A 17,474-nucleotide genomic window follows, 5' to 3' on the forward strand; every position below is an offset into this window, starting at 1 on the left:
TCTGACTGTCTACCTGCGGCTCCAGGCCGACTGCGGAAGCAAAGGGCGCCCCCAGTTGTGGTAGTTGGAACTGCGAGCATGACGCTAGAATAGACACACAAATATCATCAGAGTGCATCCAGTAAAACCAAATCTCTCCAAGCACCAACGACCCAAACCCATCACCACGTTCCCAGATCTCAGCAATTAACTTGGTCAGTACAAAATAATCATAACCAATAGAAAGGATGTCAAACCTACAAAAACTAAATTGGAATAATAAGCACTATCCTTGATGAATGAATCAAATAAAGGGAAACTTGCAAAGACATTGTGCAGCTGTAATTTAAATTCATTCATAATACTATCTTCAAAATGTGACAGACTCTCTTGTAACAGGCTGTGTAGTTGCAGTGAAGGAACCGCAAAATCATTCATATTACTTGCATCTATTTTTATCATGCGTTTCCATGGTGGTAATTTGATGCATTTGGGGTCAGATGCATAATAGTCAAAATCCACGAAGTTCCACTTCCGGGATTGCTCTCGTTCCCCCGGAAATTCCGCCGCATGTCATGGATGTCCATTTTCAGATGTCCGTTACCTTCCGCTTTCTTTGTGTTGTCCTTTTAAACTCTGGTAGATTTCTGAGGACTACGGTTAACTGCTCCTCAGATCTCTGCAGGGTAAATCCAGACAGCTAGCTAGACTATCTGTCCAATCTGAGTTTTCTGTTGCACGATTAAGACAACCTTTGAACGTACACATGTTCCACCAAAAACAAGTTCCCTCCTGAGGCTATTTTGCTCTGCTCGGCGCTTAGCACCGCCCAAGACGATTGTGATTGGTTTTAAGAAATGCCAATAAACGAGAGCACGTTTTACTCCCATCCTGGATTGCTTTGTGGACTAGCCAGACCCTGCTTTGCAGCACTGTGGTGGAAGGTCTGGCAATGACTAGATGCATTTCAATGCATTAGTTAATTAAAAAAAAAAAAGTGGGGGGTAGCTCACTCTTAGAAATGACTGCTTGCCTTTAAACTCCTAAAAAGTGAATTCTCCTTAATTTGCTCTTAAAGGGGCAATAAGCGATGCTGTGCAAAGATATTTGATCTTTGAACTCAACTGCCAAACAAATACAACACCCCCCCTCCCCCTTCAGAAGCTCAGCCCCCCAGATTTACAGACAGATAACTACTGGCTGGCCGGCACATTCCCATGCTGCCTCCCTGCTCCCCCCCCCCACCATCAACTAACGCTGCCTGTTGCCGATTGGCTGGAATAGTGTTTTGGGGCTTGTGCACTCCTTTCTGTTTGTTTTCCATTTACACAACCAGGGCTCTGTATCAACTCCGCCTTTTTTTTCAGCACGCACAGAGAATAGAGCGCTAGGTCACTGCGAGGAGATATTTGCTAAATTTGACAAAAGTGTATTGGATTAACATCACTTACTACAACTTTAGGCAAGCATCTCCTTCTCGGCCACCGTATCTACCTGCTCCAGTGGAGCGGATTAGTGGCGGCCAGTAAAAGAGTGGATGAACTGGGCAGAGACCAGTATGTGAATATTTAGGCATGGGGATACGTGGAAAAGAGCATGCCCACTACCGTAGGTCAATCATGAATTAATAAATACATAAGCAAATGACCGAACAAATGCAATATAAACTGTTTTTACAAATGAGATTGCAGTGCACTCCGCAGGCTGTCATCAACCCCTGAGTGCCACTTAGGGGAACATAACCTGTTCTGTTTGTTTCCGCATGTCTAATCCTCTCAGCATGATAGACCTAATTACGTGTTTTACCCTTGGAAACGTACATGTTGCCAAGTCAAAGCCTGAGCTAAAGCCATATACCGTTGAATCCATGCATCTGTCTCTATAGAAACTGTAGTGAAGCGTGCACGCTAGCTGTTAAGTAACATTCCTAGTCAACAGCGAACTGCACTGCGGATCTCTCCAGAGGAACATTTAGTGTGTGTTGGTGTGTATTACTGTCAAGGCAATTTGTTCCACACTATGCAGCATAAACCACAGACAAAGGCTGGTACTAATGTCCTGGATATTATGTAGTTAGACAAACATACTGTAACAATTACAACTTTTGACTAATATAAAATATAATGGAATGCCAATGCCTATCTCAAATAAAAACAGTTAATCTCCAGGTATACCGTACTCCTCTGCACCAATGCAATGCGTTAGTATTGTCCAGTCAGAGCAAATGGCGTATTGTGTTATATGCTCTCTTGATTTCAGGTACAATTTTGCTGACGCTGAACTAAGGCTAACTACTGCATTTAAAAGAAATTCCACCGATTAAAGACAAGTGAAGGGATTGAAGGGAGCATGTTGCCATCCTGACCCTGTTTCTCTATTTTTTAAACAACATTCCTTGAACCGATAAACCCTTTTACTTTCACTTCTGTTAACCTTAAAAAACATATACATATTAGGTCACCAAATATATTGTGTATTTATACAAATGCATATATTGCAAGTGGCAAAAAATGTAAGAATATCCTTCGAGGCGATCAATATAACTCTGGATGATCTTTATATATAATGATGACTTGTGTTGGTGACTTTTTTCATTCAAGTTTATAGAGTTAAACAGATCTTTGACTCCACTCTGTACCCCCCGCCCTCCAATTCTTTATGTATCATCACCAAGATTTGATCAGACACATTGCCAAACACCCCTAACAAAGCAGCACACTGATGTAATTGATTAGGGTGCAACACAACATAGCAATACATCATTTGCGCAGAGTTTCATGTGAGTCCAATCAACAGTGTGTGATAAGCTGTGTGAGGCAGTGAATCAAACAAACCATCCAACAAAGGATGGAGCTGATTCATAGCTCAAAGTGTGATTTCATCGAAGAGGACCGAACACAATCTGAGCTGCTGATAAAACTGAAAACAAACAACTTTCTTGACTGCTTATTATTTCTGTACTTTTTCTTCCGAGTGATGTAACTGGTGCCTTCTGATAACAATTAACTTGGAGCGCTGTGAGAGAAGAGGAGAAAATTCACAGTGAAGTGGATCTTCCACGCCCACAGTGTTTAACATTATAACCTCCGAGGTAAGATAGTTGCTAAACTACAGCTTATCACCGCTCTAGTGTTCACTCCCCTCTATCTTCCTGTCACCGCATCACCGTCTCTGCTCCGATTCTCCCTCTCTACTTCTCCCTGTCATTCTTTTTCTCTCTACTCCTCTCACTTTCTCTGTGATCAAACAGAAGAGCGGGACAGTCAATTAATACAAGTTGCCATGGCAACTGGATGCTGAGCCAAACCTTTTAGAACCTTGATTCAGTTTCTCTCTCCCCAGCAGGCACAATGTTGGGGCATTCCAATTGGGTCCGTGTGTTTTTAGAATCTGCATTATATGCAGATGTTTTTATGTCGACTGCAGGGTGCAACAATTACTTTATTATACAATTATAATAAAGAAGACCAGGCTAGCTGTACAGCAGCTGCAATAACAGGAGAATACATGGCAGAATAAAAGTGTCCCTTGCAAGTTTCTCTTTTTAGAAACTTTCTTCTATGCCACCACAATTTCATGTGTGAGGACAAAGTGGTTTGAACTGGTTTGGCAACAACTGTTAATTTTGTCTTCCACTAATCTGCCAAATTTCCCTTTCTGAATTTGGTCGAGGCAAATGCCCTCTAATAATATTAATACTTGCTGCAGTTTTTTATATACTGTATTTTTTACTTCATTATATATTATTTTCATGTATATATTCCAGTGTGTCTATGTGCTAGACAACGCATTCTCACGAACGGGTACGTATGATATCGTACAAAAATGTATGCACACCAAAACGTATGATATTCTACGAAATTAGGAGACCGCTGGCTGGTCGCGTGACGCTTGCATTGCTAGTTGTTTAAGCCGCTACAGAGCTTTGTGACGCCGGCTACAGACCTCCGTTGTATAAGCGGTATTTGGTGGTTCAGTTACCTGAAAATAGGTGACTTTGAGCCAGTGTCGTTTCAGCGGACATTACGGTTAAATTTTGTCGACAAATATATGACATATGAGTGTTTTGCCGCGACAAAAAATGAGATTAGGCACCAAAACGACCAGTTAAGATTAGGAAAAGAGAGCCTTCAGTTATCAGGCTCCTCTCCTATGGAACCAGCTCCCGATCTGGGTTCGGGGGGCAGAAACTGTAATTGCTTTCAAGAATGAACTTAAAACTCTTCTATTTGATAAAGCTTATAGTTAGGGAGTGAGGAGTTGCGGTGTTCACCTAACTGGCCCACCTGCTTCTCTTCATAATTGTTAGATTAATAATACATAACAAAGTAGTGGGAGGCAGGCCAGCCAAGCCCGATCCGGCAGGGGGAGAGTTCTAAGCCCGAAAAAGCTACCTCTCCTTATGACCCGTCTCTCTTAGTTACGCTGTTATAGTTACGCTGTTATAGTTCTAGACTGCCGGGGGACTTCCTTCCTTCCTTTGACACACTGAGCTGCTCTCTCCTCTCCCTTTCTATTACTATTACTATTACTATTTGTGTGTATCCCGTCCCAGAAATGCTTGTTACTAATCCTAGCTTCTGGGGAGTTTACTCCCCGGAGTCCTTATGTTTTTTCCCCCAGCGTATTTCCTTGGAGAACGTTGGCACCAAGATCCTGGTTCCAGCTCTCGCCGTGGTCCTGCTGCACTCCCTGCTGAGCTCAGCGGTGCCCTGCAATGTCATGCTGCTTCCTGCTGAACCCTGCAGCTTCCCGCTACATCCAGTCACTGTTCCATTATTAATGTGACTATTATTGCCACTGTTCATCACACCCCCGACCGGCCCGTCAGACACCGCCTACCAAGAGCCTGGGTCTGTCCGAGGTTTCTTCCCAAGAGGGAGTTTTTCCTCGCCACTGTCGCACTGCTTGCTCTTGAGGGAATTACTGTAATTGTTGGAATTGTTGGGGCTTTGTAAATTATAGAGTGTGGTCTAGACCTACTCTATCTGTAAAGTGTCTCGAGATAACCTATGTTATGATTTGATACTATAAATAAAATTGAATTGAAAAATTTAATTGAATTGAATTGAAAAAGATTGTGGTTTGGAATAAAAAACACTCCTAAGGAACACGCATTTCCTAGGTGAAAGACTTTAGTTTTACCCGGTTAGCAAACTCTGCTCTCTGGCTTTGAAGTCCTGTATGTTAACGCCCACCATCCACCAGCAAAAAAAAACATGGAATGCTTACGAATTACAGTGCTTAACTTTTCATAGCTTTTTGAATGAATGGTTCATGAGAACAGGCTGTACTAGAAGTCAGGGTAGTAGTGGTTTTGTTTTGGATGCGTTTTTATCACAAAGCCATTGATTGATTTTCCAAGGCATACTGTTACTTTTCTGAATCATCAATGTGTTTCCCCCCCCCAATACAGGCAGTAATTAGTTATTTTCTATTATGTTTTTTAAGTTTTATTAGCGATAAATGCTAGTGCTAATGTTGGGTGTGATCAAAAGCAAATAGAAAGCTTTCAAGTCTCAGATTTCAGTCAACCAAGGCAGCCAATTTTTTTAACTAACAAGAAAATCAATTTCACAAAATCCACGTTTTTTTGTTTGTCTTTGATATTTCGGCAAAAACACCTTCTGATTTTAATGAAAATCATGCTTTGAATCAGTTTAGTCTAATAGATTTTCATACACTACTCAAATAAAGTAAGCCTAACACTTTGTGGAAAGGAAGTAAACTATGTTATCTCTCTTTAATTCTAAACATTTTGATTTGGTTTGTAAAGGTAAAACGGTTAGAAAAAGGTTGGGCGCGATGCAACGTAGTATGTCATTTGTCTTGAACAGGCTGTCATCAGTATGGTCCTTCCACTTGATGTTGACTGTTATGTCTACACATGCCCGTTGGTGTAATAATAGTATCAGTAAGTACCAGAGAGAGGGAGCGTCTCTCCAGGCTGCTCTTTCCCAGGCTCATCACACTGCTCTTTCCAGACTCGATGGTGAAGCTCCGCCTCTCTGAGGAGTAGGATCCCCTGGGCCCGGAAAGGGCCCCCAGCTCCAGGTGGCCGTTGGGTGTCAGTGTGCAGATCCTTGGGTCTATAGGTAGTTGAACAGAGACAGCATGTCAAATAGTACTTTTGTTGCTTTTTGTGCCATCCATTCAATGTATGTTGTTACCCATTTGGTGTCTATCAAAACTGTACTCCTCACAATATTTTACACTGGTAGATTAGTTTAGATTGACTTTATTGATTGGGAATATTGGGAAATTTCAGTGCTACAGCAGCAAAATATCAGACACACAGCACACGTACAGAATATCCAATAAATAATAAATAGGATAGAATACAAGAACAAATATTCAAAAAATAAAGATAAGAAATACAAAGGAAAGAATGTACAAACGTATATTGAAGTTGGGAATAAAAAATTTACAACTACTTAAAGTTTTTATGAATATGTAAGTAAAACCTGTTTGTGCAAGTTGCACTAAGTGCAGTATTGTGATGTATATAAGTCTTATCTAACACACTCATTTAAAAAATGTGATTGCCTGTGGTAGGAATGATTTCTTGTAGCGTTTCTTCTTAGGCTTAGTCAATCTACAATTTTAGCTCATTCCTGAAGCTATGCTCTTTTTTACTCAACCACTTTCTATTACGCTGTCTTGTCTATCTTTATTTCACTGTGTGATTTCCTAGATTTCCGTATTTTGCGGCGGCACTGCGGCTTTTCCCGGTGCTTAGCACCGCTCCAGACGGTTGTGATTGGTTTAAAGAAATGCCATTAAACCAGAGCACGTTTTTCTCCCATCCCAGAATGTTCTGTGGACTAGCCAGACCCTCCTTTGCAACGCTGTGGAGGAAGGTCTGGCAAAGCGAGACTATTGCACCAGTAACACAGTGAGGCTTTTTATTAATAGAGAAAGAAGGACAAATGTGGATCTTATGGAGGTTTGGATAAAGTCTGAATACATTTGAAAATCACAAACTTTAGAAAGCTTAAGCACAGCTATTAGACCGGTTATGAGTTTAAAAACACTTGCATTCTGGTCTTTTAATGCTCCTATCAGCGGAAAATGTGTAGAAATGTGAAGAAGAAAAAAAGCAGTTTCTGACAAACTAATTCATTTCTCAAAAAATAATAATCCTTAAAAATGGTTGGGATGACGATGCCAAAACCGCCTGAAGATACCCCTCAATTGGAAATACACCGAGAAAAAAGTAGAATATGGCTTATATCTTAAGCCAAAAAGAGATATAAAAAAAGAAAAAAATGCGAGAGAGGCAGAGCATGTGCTGGGTGAGTGGACAGACATTGGAACACCTTGTTGTATTTCCATCTAGATATGGAAACAGACTGCAGGGTTTCATCCACATCTTGTCTCTGCAGCAGTAGCCCACTCATACTGTGTATAAGTGATTCCACCAGTCTCTGAACTCATGTTTAATCCTCTCTGAACTGCATTGTTTACTGGGTCTGTTGAGGAAAGCTGTATGGCTGGAATTGGTCCATTGTGAGCTTTGGATAAAGATAGAGCTCATTTATATTTCACATAAGACTGCTGGCTATTCTCTGACTTTTTAGAAGCTGTTTGCACATAGTTGTGTCTTACTTTTGGTTTTAGTTCATCCTGATTGTCTATACTGTATTTTTTATTATGCTGGTTATTCTGTACAAACAACCTCTATTGCATGTCTGTACATCCTTCCTCAGTTACCCTTACCTGAGATTTGTTCCATTTTTTTCTGCTTTAAAGTTCTTTTTGGGGGGAGTTTTTCCTCATTCGACTCAAGGTTCAAAGGACAGAGGTTATCGTATGCTGTGCGGATTGTAAAACCCCTTGAGGCAAATTTGTGGTATTGAGCTATATAAATAAAATTGACTTGACTTTGTTATTAAATGACATTGACAAATGAATAATGATGATATGTTCTTATTTCATTTTGGAAAAGAACTATGTTGGCTGTATTTTAGCTTGGCTGACAGGATATATTATGATTTTAAAGACATTTTAGTTGTATTTTGTCCTAACCTACAGCAGATGGGTCAGTTATTTCAACTAATCTATAAATCTCAAATTAAAAACACACTATAATTATAAGGGTGAGAGGGGAACATGGCCTCAGCTCACCAGACAATTTTATGGAGTCGTGCTTCTCGCTCTCGTCAAAGGAGGAGTGGTCGTCATCCGAATAAGAGCGATTGGCATCGCCCTGGAGACAAAAAGGGGGTGAGGGGCAGACCAAGGAGATAAAGAGAAGAAAGAGACGTGGAATTACACAGGCGTCGTGCTGTGGGAGGCTTTAAAGTGCACTGTAACAGATTTCACAGATTTGGTTTGACTTAAAACCTTTAATCTCCTGTGTAACATCAGTCAAAGCCTCTGCTCTCTCCCACCGCCCATCAAACATTTTTGAGGTTATCAAGGTGGCTCAGATCTGGGTTGTGTGTTAACATTAAATCAGTAAAATCCTCAAACTACTAACACACTACTCCAATAACCCCACAGGTGTGGTTAAATCCAATGGGATTTCCTCTTCGGCCTTTTCAATGGTAAAATCTGGAGCAAATTGGCTCATTAATCCCTAGTGTGTAGCAGTAGTAGACACAGTGTGAGAGAAGGAGAGTGAGAGAATGAAAGGCAGATGTAACAGAGTTAAAAATGTAGTGTATTGTTATATATGATATATAACAGCCTTGTTTAATAGTTGTGAATGAAGCCACCCTTGGCCATATGGTGTACTGCAGATCTGCTGCGTGTAGTCTTGCGTTACCTCCCTACCCGATCAGAGAATCTGTATACTTTTGATCGGGTAGATTTAGTGTACAAAGTACTTCACCCAGTATATCAGTTTTCTAAAAGTAAATTAATGTTTAGGTTGATAACTTACTGCATTTTGACAGAAATTTTGTTAATGTTTCCTTTTGATCGTGAGTTTCTGCATACTGAGGCTAACGTGGCTAGCCGTAAACTCCGCTAGTCACGTCCATACATTGGATGTAATATTACTCTGTGTTTATCATGTGTGTATGTTTAATCTCAGTATAGTTTCGGTATATGTATGAGGGATATTGACGTAGTACATGTAGCCTATGTAACGCAATGCATTCTGCTTGTGCAGATGCTGTAAATGTGTACACCAAAGCCTGAAGACAATGTTTTGATTTAATTTCCAAAGGTATTTGGCTCCATAATGTAATTAGGTTTTAATGAAGTGCTGTAACTTTATGCACTTCGGCTGCAGTTATGCCATTCTATATGAGAAGTTAAAAAGTTATGATTCAGATAATAATTTTGTATGCATTTTCTATTACTGAAAGAGTAATTAGCAGAGAAGCTGTATACTTTTGATTGGATGCTGTACATGTGTACACCAAAGCCTGAAGACAATGTGTTGATTTATTTTCCAAAGGAAGAAAAAATCTGAAAACATCTGTCCCACTGATGCTTGACCGTTGTTACACAGACAGAATTTCAAAAGGATCGATCAAAAGCATTGTGATTTGTGTCAAGTGTTTCCCCTTCCAATTCACATGTTCCATGAATATGCTTTGATCCGTATATGAAAAATCAACTGGATTACTCAACTGCACTGTTATTTTCAAATCATGCATCTGGGTTTGACAGTTGATGGCAGATTGACAGCATCATTTTCCAGTATTTTCCACTGAGACAGATGGCTTCTGAAATTACACTGTTGTGTTCAATACACCATTATTATGTTTTGACTGCTGATACAGCCTCAGATAAATATCATAATTGTGGCCAATCCTGTAATTATTATTTCTGCAGTATAAACTACAATTTGAAACCTAGGTTGTTTTTGCTCCAGTTTTTACCCCTTTACAGTGTCTACAGGCGTATGGCAAAGTCAATACAGCGTATTAAACTTAATATGCTATATACATGTATTATTACTTTCGGTATATACAGTTTACAGTTTTTGTACAGTTAGGCTACTCAAAAGTAGCACTAATATACATAATCTAAAAAAAAGATTCTAAATAAGTGTCTAGTGGTTTAGTCTATAAGTATTTGTTGTAGTAGCAGTAACTCTATGCATGTCAATCTGATCAGTTCTGTGATTATAAAGATCAACCAGGCACAAGAGCCCAGGCTTATTTTAGCTATGAAGCTCACTGACAAAGGTCAAACTCTAGCCTTTGAGAAACCCAGACAGATTGATGGATATCAGCTGTCCATAGCAGAGGATGGAGACACATACATGTCAAGTGATCACTTTAAATATTTCAACCCTCCTGATTCAGGTTGAACCAAATTAACGTTTTTAAAAGGGTAGTAATGAATCAGATCAACAAACCTGGCCTGGGCACCTCAATCATGAACAACTAAATTCAAATGTGGACATCAACTCATAATGAAAAACAACCTTACAACCTTAAGCCATGTGGCAATACTTGGCAACGAGTTCCCTTACCTCTGCCTGAAAGCCTTCAACCAAGATGGCTACCAGCAGGTTGAAGAGGACATAGTTTCCAAAAGTCATGAGGGCCACGAAGTAAAGAGCAGCAAGTGGTGAAGTGGCTGCCATACCGTTGTACAAAACTGCGTTCCAGTCCTCCTGGGTCAGAATCTAAGAAAATTACATTGATAAAAACACTCCCACACACACACATATGCATACAGTGCTTTAATAGTGCACACATAGACCACTTAAACAATTTAATTAAATATTGATGCAAACACAGAAGGTGTTCCGTAGAGTTCTAGTATTCTTCACATTTTCTTTGTGTATAGATTGTTGCAGCGGTGTTCTAGCATTAAATATGTGTGAAAATAAAAATCACAGGGGACTTAAAAATTGGATTTACAACCAATATGCAAAAGTTTACATCATTGGAGTTTTAAGTGGTCCAATTAAACGTTTAAGCGTAAAAGATTTGTGCAGAAATAATCGAATATTAAGATATGTGTGCAAGTCATCTGCATATATAGAGAAAGAGCCGTAAGTGGTGTAGATATGCAGCAATTTCTGCTAGTGTGTCTGCATGCCTGTCCATGTGTGATATGTTGATTACCTGAAAAACAGTGACAATGGCCCAGAGCAGGGAATCAAAGTTCTTCCTGTCTGGTACTGTGTCACCCGTCTCGGTCTTGAGACTGAACTTGCAGCCAAAGATGTGCATTCCCAGGATACTGCAACACAATAGCAGAACCTCTGATGATGTAAACATATCGTACACACCGGAAATGTATAATCTGCTGTACCTGACTGATAATGTGGATCTTTGCAGGTTTTCTGAACATGATGAATGCCAAGCATATTGTTATCCATTTTTTTTTTTTTTTTTTATCTTGTTTGGATTTTATGCGGCTCTTAGTTGTACCCTGGCTGCAACCAAACACTTTCTTGGCTGAGATAATGAAGATGAATGTAAATGTTTTAATGTGACTGTACCCTAAAGCCTGGTTACATAAGATGTCATCGACCCAAATGGCCTTGTTGTCACTATAAAGTACCACATTAAACATTTAAAAATAATGTAAAGGTTATTTTAATGTGCAGTTATTTTGTTATAGATATAGATATTAATTCCTTGCAGAGAATCCAAGAGCCTCTGTACAGTATCAAACTGTGAATACAATTAGTAGTATTGATAGCCAAACATACCTGCTCTAACAAGCAACTAAGGGCATTGACAAAGCAAACATGACATGAACAAATATTAATGGTGAAACGTAGCTAGAATGTGACATTTTTGGGGCACACCTTGCATTTACATACACCACCTTAAAAGTGACACAAACACACAAAATAGAACCCTGGCATAATAGTAGTTTGGTATAGTATAAGTAAAAAAAATACATTCAAATAAGTGCTTATACTTGGAATATGTATGTGTCTTAAAACACAAGTAGATAGTTGTTGAGTGTGTACTGTAATTAACTAATTCACATCACCTTACAAAGCAGAATTTCAAGAAGTTAAAAGTAATGCTGAAATGGAAAATGGTAAAGGGAATGCATTTATATTGTGCCTTTCTACTCTACCGGACAAAGCGCTTTTACAAATTAGCTCTCATTAGCACATACATTCATATACCGATAGTTGCGAAGCCGCAATGCCCATCGGGAGCAACTTGGGTTTCAGTGTATTGCTCAAAGACACTTTGACAGTAGGAGCCGGGGATTGAACTACCTTGTGGTTTAAGGACAACGTGGCTCTACCCTGTGAGCCACAGCTGCTATCTAAATGGAGGGGAACGAAAACAGCGAGGAACTGCAACCATTGATCGCCCACTGAAAGGCGTTGTAGGCCTTCACAGTGCTGCTGTGTCAGGGCTTGAGCATCTACAAATGTCTGCGTGTTCTGTTGCTCCAGTTCTTCAAGTGACTGCTTGTTGAATTCTAACCACATCTTCAAGTGTCTGCTCGTTATATTTCACCCAGGGTTAATAGCTGCTATGGAACACTGTGACCTGCTGCACTTCAATGGCAGCTTTTATGCAGGTGTACAGGACTTTGAAGTAGACAAAGGCAAGCACATATAAACACACAAAGACAGAGGAAAAAACAATGTCCTGTCTCTAAACCATATCTCTGAAAAAAAAATAATGTATAAAGACCACTGTTCAAAATGAAAGGGCTCCATGTGTTTGTACAGTTTTCAGGTGATGAGGAGCCAGAGAAGCATAGACAGATTGTCTTGTAATCTATGATCTGCATCAGAAGGAGACACCAACAAACACCCAAATACAGCACATTTTACAGCATGTATTACCTTACCTAAAGATGAAGATGAAGAGCATGAGCAGCATGCAGAAGGTGGCCACATTGTCCATGGTCTTCATGAGGACCACCAGCTGTCTCCTCAAAGCTGGCATGAACCTTACCAGCTTCAGCACCCTGAGCAGTCTGAACGTCCTCAGCACAGACAAACCGCCGTCGGACTGTCCGACGATCTCACACACACTGAGAGGAGAAACACAGACCACATAGACAAGCAGGCAACGTAAGGGAAAGAATGAGAAATTATGATAATTTAAAACATTAATTGGCAACATTTACATAAAAATACATTCATATAAATGCCTGTTTCACTCCACCTCCAAGTGATAAAACTCCATTGAGATTAAAAAGGTTCAACGGAGAAAAGAGGTTTTGAAATTAAATGTGCTTCTAAATGCTGGGTGGCATGATTCACAACACTTTTACATCCAATGCCAATGTTTTTATAAGTCTCCCTTTTTACAAAATGCAATTGCAAACTATAGTATAGGTAAGGTAGTGGGAAAGGAAATAGAAGTGGTTATACTAAATTAAATATGGTAATGATTTGGCAATAAAGAACACTTGGTTAAGGTTAGGAAAAGATTATGTTAATTGGTCAGCATTTATACGTCTTCGATATGCTTTATTATAAAAAAAATACATGATATCTTGCTTTTTACAATATGGGACCTTTAAGAAAGACAAACTTAAGCATCAGAAAATCTAAGTAAAAAGATATTTCAGTAGTGGCCTAACATTTGATTAATATTTAATCTAGGATTTCAGAGTACATAATAATGGTCCGTGATCAAATTAAAGTAGGATCTTTTGTTCTTCAGCAATTCAGCCCCAATCGATAGACAATAAAAATGGGATAATCATCTAACTCTCACTGTTGGATGTGATGTACTGATTAGATCTTGAACTTATTGTTTAAAGTACAATAGATTATCATTGCATACAGTCATATTGCTATTGGAAGGTCATTAGTTAGTAATACGCCTTCGATGTGAAAGGTAATCATTATTGCTTTAATTCATATTCAAAGCTCCTAAAATGTTTCTTTCAACAACTTAAGGAACCATTGCCAAAATGAAATGAGCTGAATAATCACTAATCCATGGGAAACATAAGGAATGACTGGTTTATCTCATCTTGCAGTGATTAATGTGTCCACTCAAGAGGTTACTTGTGTTTTTCGACACTATAAATCAAGCTGTTGCCTAAATGTTCAATGCCTTTCTTAATTGCAGTTTGCTGCTGCAAAACAACCACAGATTGGGGATCACAGCAGTTATATATTTCCTTTGACTTCTGGTAGGCATTTTGGTCCTTTTAATGGAGGTGCCTATCAAAGGCTCCTCTCAGCACATCAAAATAGCATTGGCTATGAATTGGCAAAGATTGAATGAGGGCACTTTTTAATAGCAGCTCTGTATGAAAAGCTGAGGACATTCAGATAGATGAAGAGAGGGAAATTGGTAGTGGAGCAAGAGATAAGAAGACATATGTAGATATGTTCAATCAATGTGTATCTTCTGTGATGGGCTGCACATTTGATCTTGTTCAGTTTTAGTAGCTTTGATGTGTATCTGATCTCAGGGTTATAATAGGGATCACCGACAAAGGCGCTCAGCCAGATGAATTGAGGACAAAAACGCCAGCAGATCAAAGGCACCAAGGCACCTGAAGCTCGAGGCACACACAACAAAAGACAAAACATGTTTGCTGCTGTCTGACGCTTTGGCATCCGAATATGTACAGGTGGTACATTTCAATCTAATAGAATGCCGATGACAATTTGACAAAGCATGACATGAATAATTTAACTGCAGGATCTCTGCCTGGAAACCACAAAAAAGTATGCTACCTTAATTACATACAGTAGTATTTCAGAAACCAAAAAGCCCCTCTTTGCTCCTGTTTTTGGCAGAAGAAACTATATGTTTAAGTATATTGTGTAATTACCTTATGATGACGATGACTCCATCAAAGACGTTGTAGGGGTTTCTCAGGTAGTTAAAGGAGCCAAATGCAGTGAGTTTGAGGATCATCTCCAGGGAGAACATGCTGGTGAAGACGATGTTGCAGATCTCCAGAACATTTGTGAGCTCTTCTGGCTGACAGAGCATAGGGACGAATAAAAAATAAGAGAAAGCCAATAGGAAGACAGAAGAATGAGAAGGAAAGGAAGGGGAAATTATTTATGCACACTGCAGACCCTTGTAGCTGTAAGGGTCATTACACACAAAAAATACTAAATTGTTGGCTGGATTAAAAAATAATGAGACAGCTTGTCTTGCATCCTGACCGCTAGTCTGGCAAAATATAAACTGTGGCACCACATGAACAACCATATTGTTATTAAAATGATGTATTATAATACAGGCTACTGGCCATAAAAGACCATTGTTGACTAAGCTTGTCAGGGTCAGCTCTACATTGTAAGACTTGGCCCAACTTTGATCCGTCTACATTGTACTTTGGCAGCCTCAGATGGGCTTTTAAATAAATTAAAGCATCCCAAATCATAACTTGCTAACATTGTGAATGTCTGCATGTTATGTTAGAGACATTCCATGTTCGCATTACAGTAAGCTCTTAGCTGATTCTTGTTTTAGGCTACAGTAGGAGCCTTAACAGTATGTTAACTGTAAGCATGTTAGCTTACATTTAAAACACTGCTATGTTAACATCTGTGCGTGCTAACGTTAATATTAGCATGTTGGCATGCATAAATGTTAACTGTAGGCATAGTAGCATGCTATGGTTATATAACATGCTAATGTTTGTATGTTGTTTGGCTAATGTTGCTATTAGCATGCTGACAGGTATGCATTAGTTTTTGAGATCATTTGTCCCAAGGTAAAGCATTGGACATGAAATTTGACCTGTTGGTGGTGCTAAATTAAAAGTCACAGGTGATTCACCATTTGACAGTCAGACAAACAGACCAAACTACCATGCTAACCATGTCATTCTTTATAATAGGCCTATTAGCTACAAAATTAGGAAACTAAATTATAAAAATGAGAGAATAAAAGTGTAATCATAAAGTTGACAAAAGAAATTAAATAGAAAGCAAGTCGGAGAAAGAGAAATGAGTACAGAGTAATAGGAGAGGAAATGACAGGCAGTAAAACAAAAAGGGCAAGGAGGACAAAAGCTTTTACACACATCTGCGCACGCATGCACACAGAGAGACAGACACACAGACACACACACACACACACACATTGATGCCAGTAAAAAAAATAGTAGGAAAGTGGACCCTACTGGTTACTGGCTACTGGATTAGCTACTGGCTAATAGACAAGCAATAAAATAGCAGGTACATTTTTGCTCTGCGTTTCCACATCCCAACTGTCTGCTCCTTTCCAACACAGCAGAAGGTAGCAGGCAAACAACAAACATAACACATTTTGTCATCAACTATGGATGTTGCAGATGCTGCCATTTAAAAAAGGTCCAACATTTTACTCCTCATTCCGTGGACACAACCCTAAAAACAATTTTGCTCCAAACAATGTGAAGCTATGTACTGTAGGCCTCTATCTATTCAGTCCCGCAAGTTACACAATAGTTTCTGAGAGTGATACAATTAGCACACTGCCAGTATTTAAACAAATTGGTCCTAACTGACACTTAAAGCTTTAGTGTGTAGTTTCTGCCGCGTCATGAGGAATTCTAAGTAATGACAACAAACTGTCAGCGTGTCCACCCCCCCTCATTCACACAGTTGCTAGTAGCCAAGGAGGACACGAGGATTAAAAACATGATGGACTCTTCAGCAGAGATAATTATCTTCACTAGAGTGTCTGCGCGGGAAAGTACCCAGATTCCACAATCTTCTGAACATAACCATACTGAGAAATCCAGAGAGACTTATGTGGAGCCGATAGTCTTAATTAGCTTTGTAGCAACTCATTTGGCAATGGCCTGAATGTAACGGACGTTCATTAATTATTAAAGCTATGTTTGAGACTATTAACAACATTGTTTCTCCCACTAAGTGTATTGTCCCTGTGTTTTCAAATGTGGACTGCAACCATTTTTTGTCTCATTTTGTGGACAAGGTTAGTGCTATCAGGGCAGGCATCATTCCATCAGTAAGCGCCCATATTGTTACTCATCAGAGACTTTCGGTAATGGACTCCTTTTGCCCCTTGTCCCTGAATGACTTAATTAAGCTAGTGGGCTCAATGAAACCTTCCCAAAGTCCTGTTGATATTTTACCAACATCTTTACTTTTAAAAACAATACATCTGCTTGGACCATGTTTGGTTTCAATTTTAAATTTATCTCTTCAGCTAGGCCAGGTCCCTAGCTGTTTTAAGCATGCTGTTGTCCACCCCATATTGAAAAAGAACAATCTTGATGCAGCTTTGTTTAAAAACTACAGGCCTATTTCTAAATTGCCTTTTATTTCAAAAATTTTAGAAAAGGTTGTTGCGAGCCAGCTGAATAGAGTTTTGGATTCTAATAATATCTTCGATAAATTTCAGTCTGGCTTTCGAAAAAACCATTCAACTGAGACTACTCTCCTGAAAGTCTCTAATGACATTTTAATGGCTGCTGATGGGGGTAAATGTTCTGTTCTAGTCCTTCTGGATCTGAGTGCAGCGTTCGATACGGTTGACCACTGCACTCTGATTGAAAGACTGAAATCAACTGTGGGCATTACTGGATCAGCTCTGGACTGGTTTTCTTCATATCTTTCGGACAGGAGTTTTTCTGTGTCTGTGGGAACTTACTTGTCAGACTCT

At 39.4% G+C, this 17,474-nt stretch overlaps 1 protein-coding gene across 1 annotated transcript in view; it reads right to left on the minus strand.

Annotated features, from left to right (window-relative positions):
* The window catches only part of cacna1ib (calcium voltage-gated channel subunit alpha1 Ib), a 213,934-nt gene that overhangs the window by 88,973 nt on the left and 107,487 nt on the right, over positions 1–17,474 (minus strand). The window contains exons 10-16 of the mRNA XM_028566047.1: positions 14,677–14,828; positions 12,724–12,909; positions 11,016–11,133; positions 10,415–10,570; positions 8,107–8,188; positions 5,902–6,068; positions 14–84 (exon numbers count right to left, since the gene is read on the minus strand). Coding sequence (XP_028421848.1) covers positions 14–84; positions 5,902–6,068; positions 8,107–8,188; positions 10,415–10,570; positions 11,016–11,133; positions 12,724–12,909; positions 14,677–14,828 — 932 coding nt within the window. The remainder of the gene's footprint in view (positions 1–13; positions 85–5,901; positions 6,069–8,106; positions 8,189–10,414; positions 10,571–11,015; positions 11,134–12,723; positions 12,910–14,676; positions 14,829–17,474) is intronic.

This window comes from Perca flavescens, chromosome 2, assembly GCF_004354835.1.
Source record: "Perca flavescens isolate YP-PL-M2 chromosome 2, PFLA_1.0, whole genome shotgun sequence".
NCBI lineage: Eukaryota > Metazoa > Chordata > Actinopteri > Perciformes > Percidae > Perca > Perca flavescens.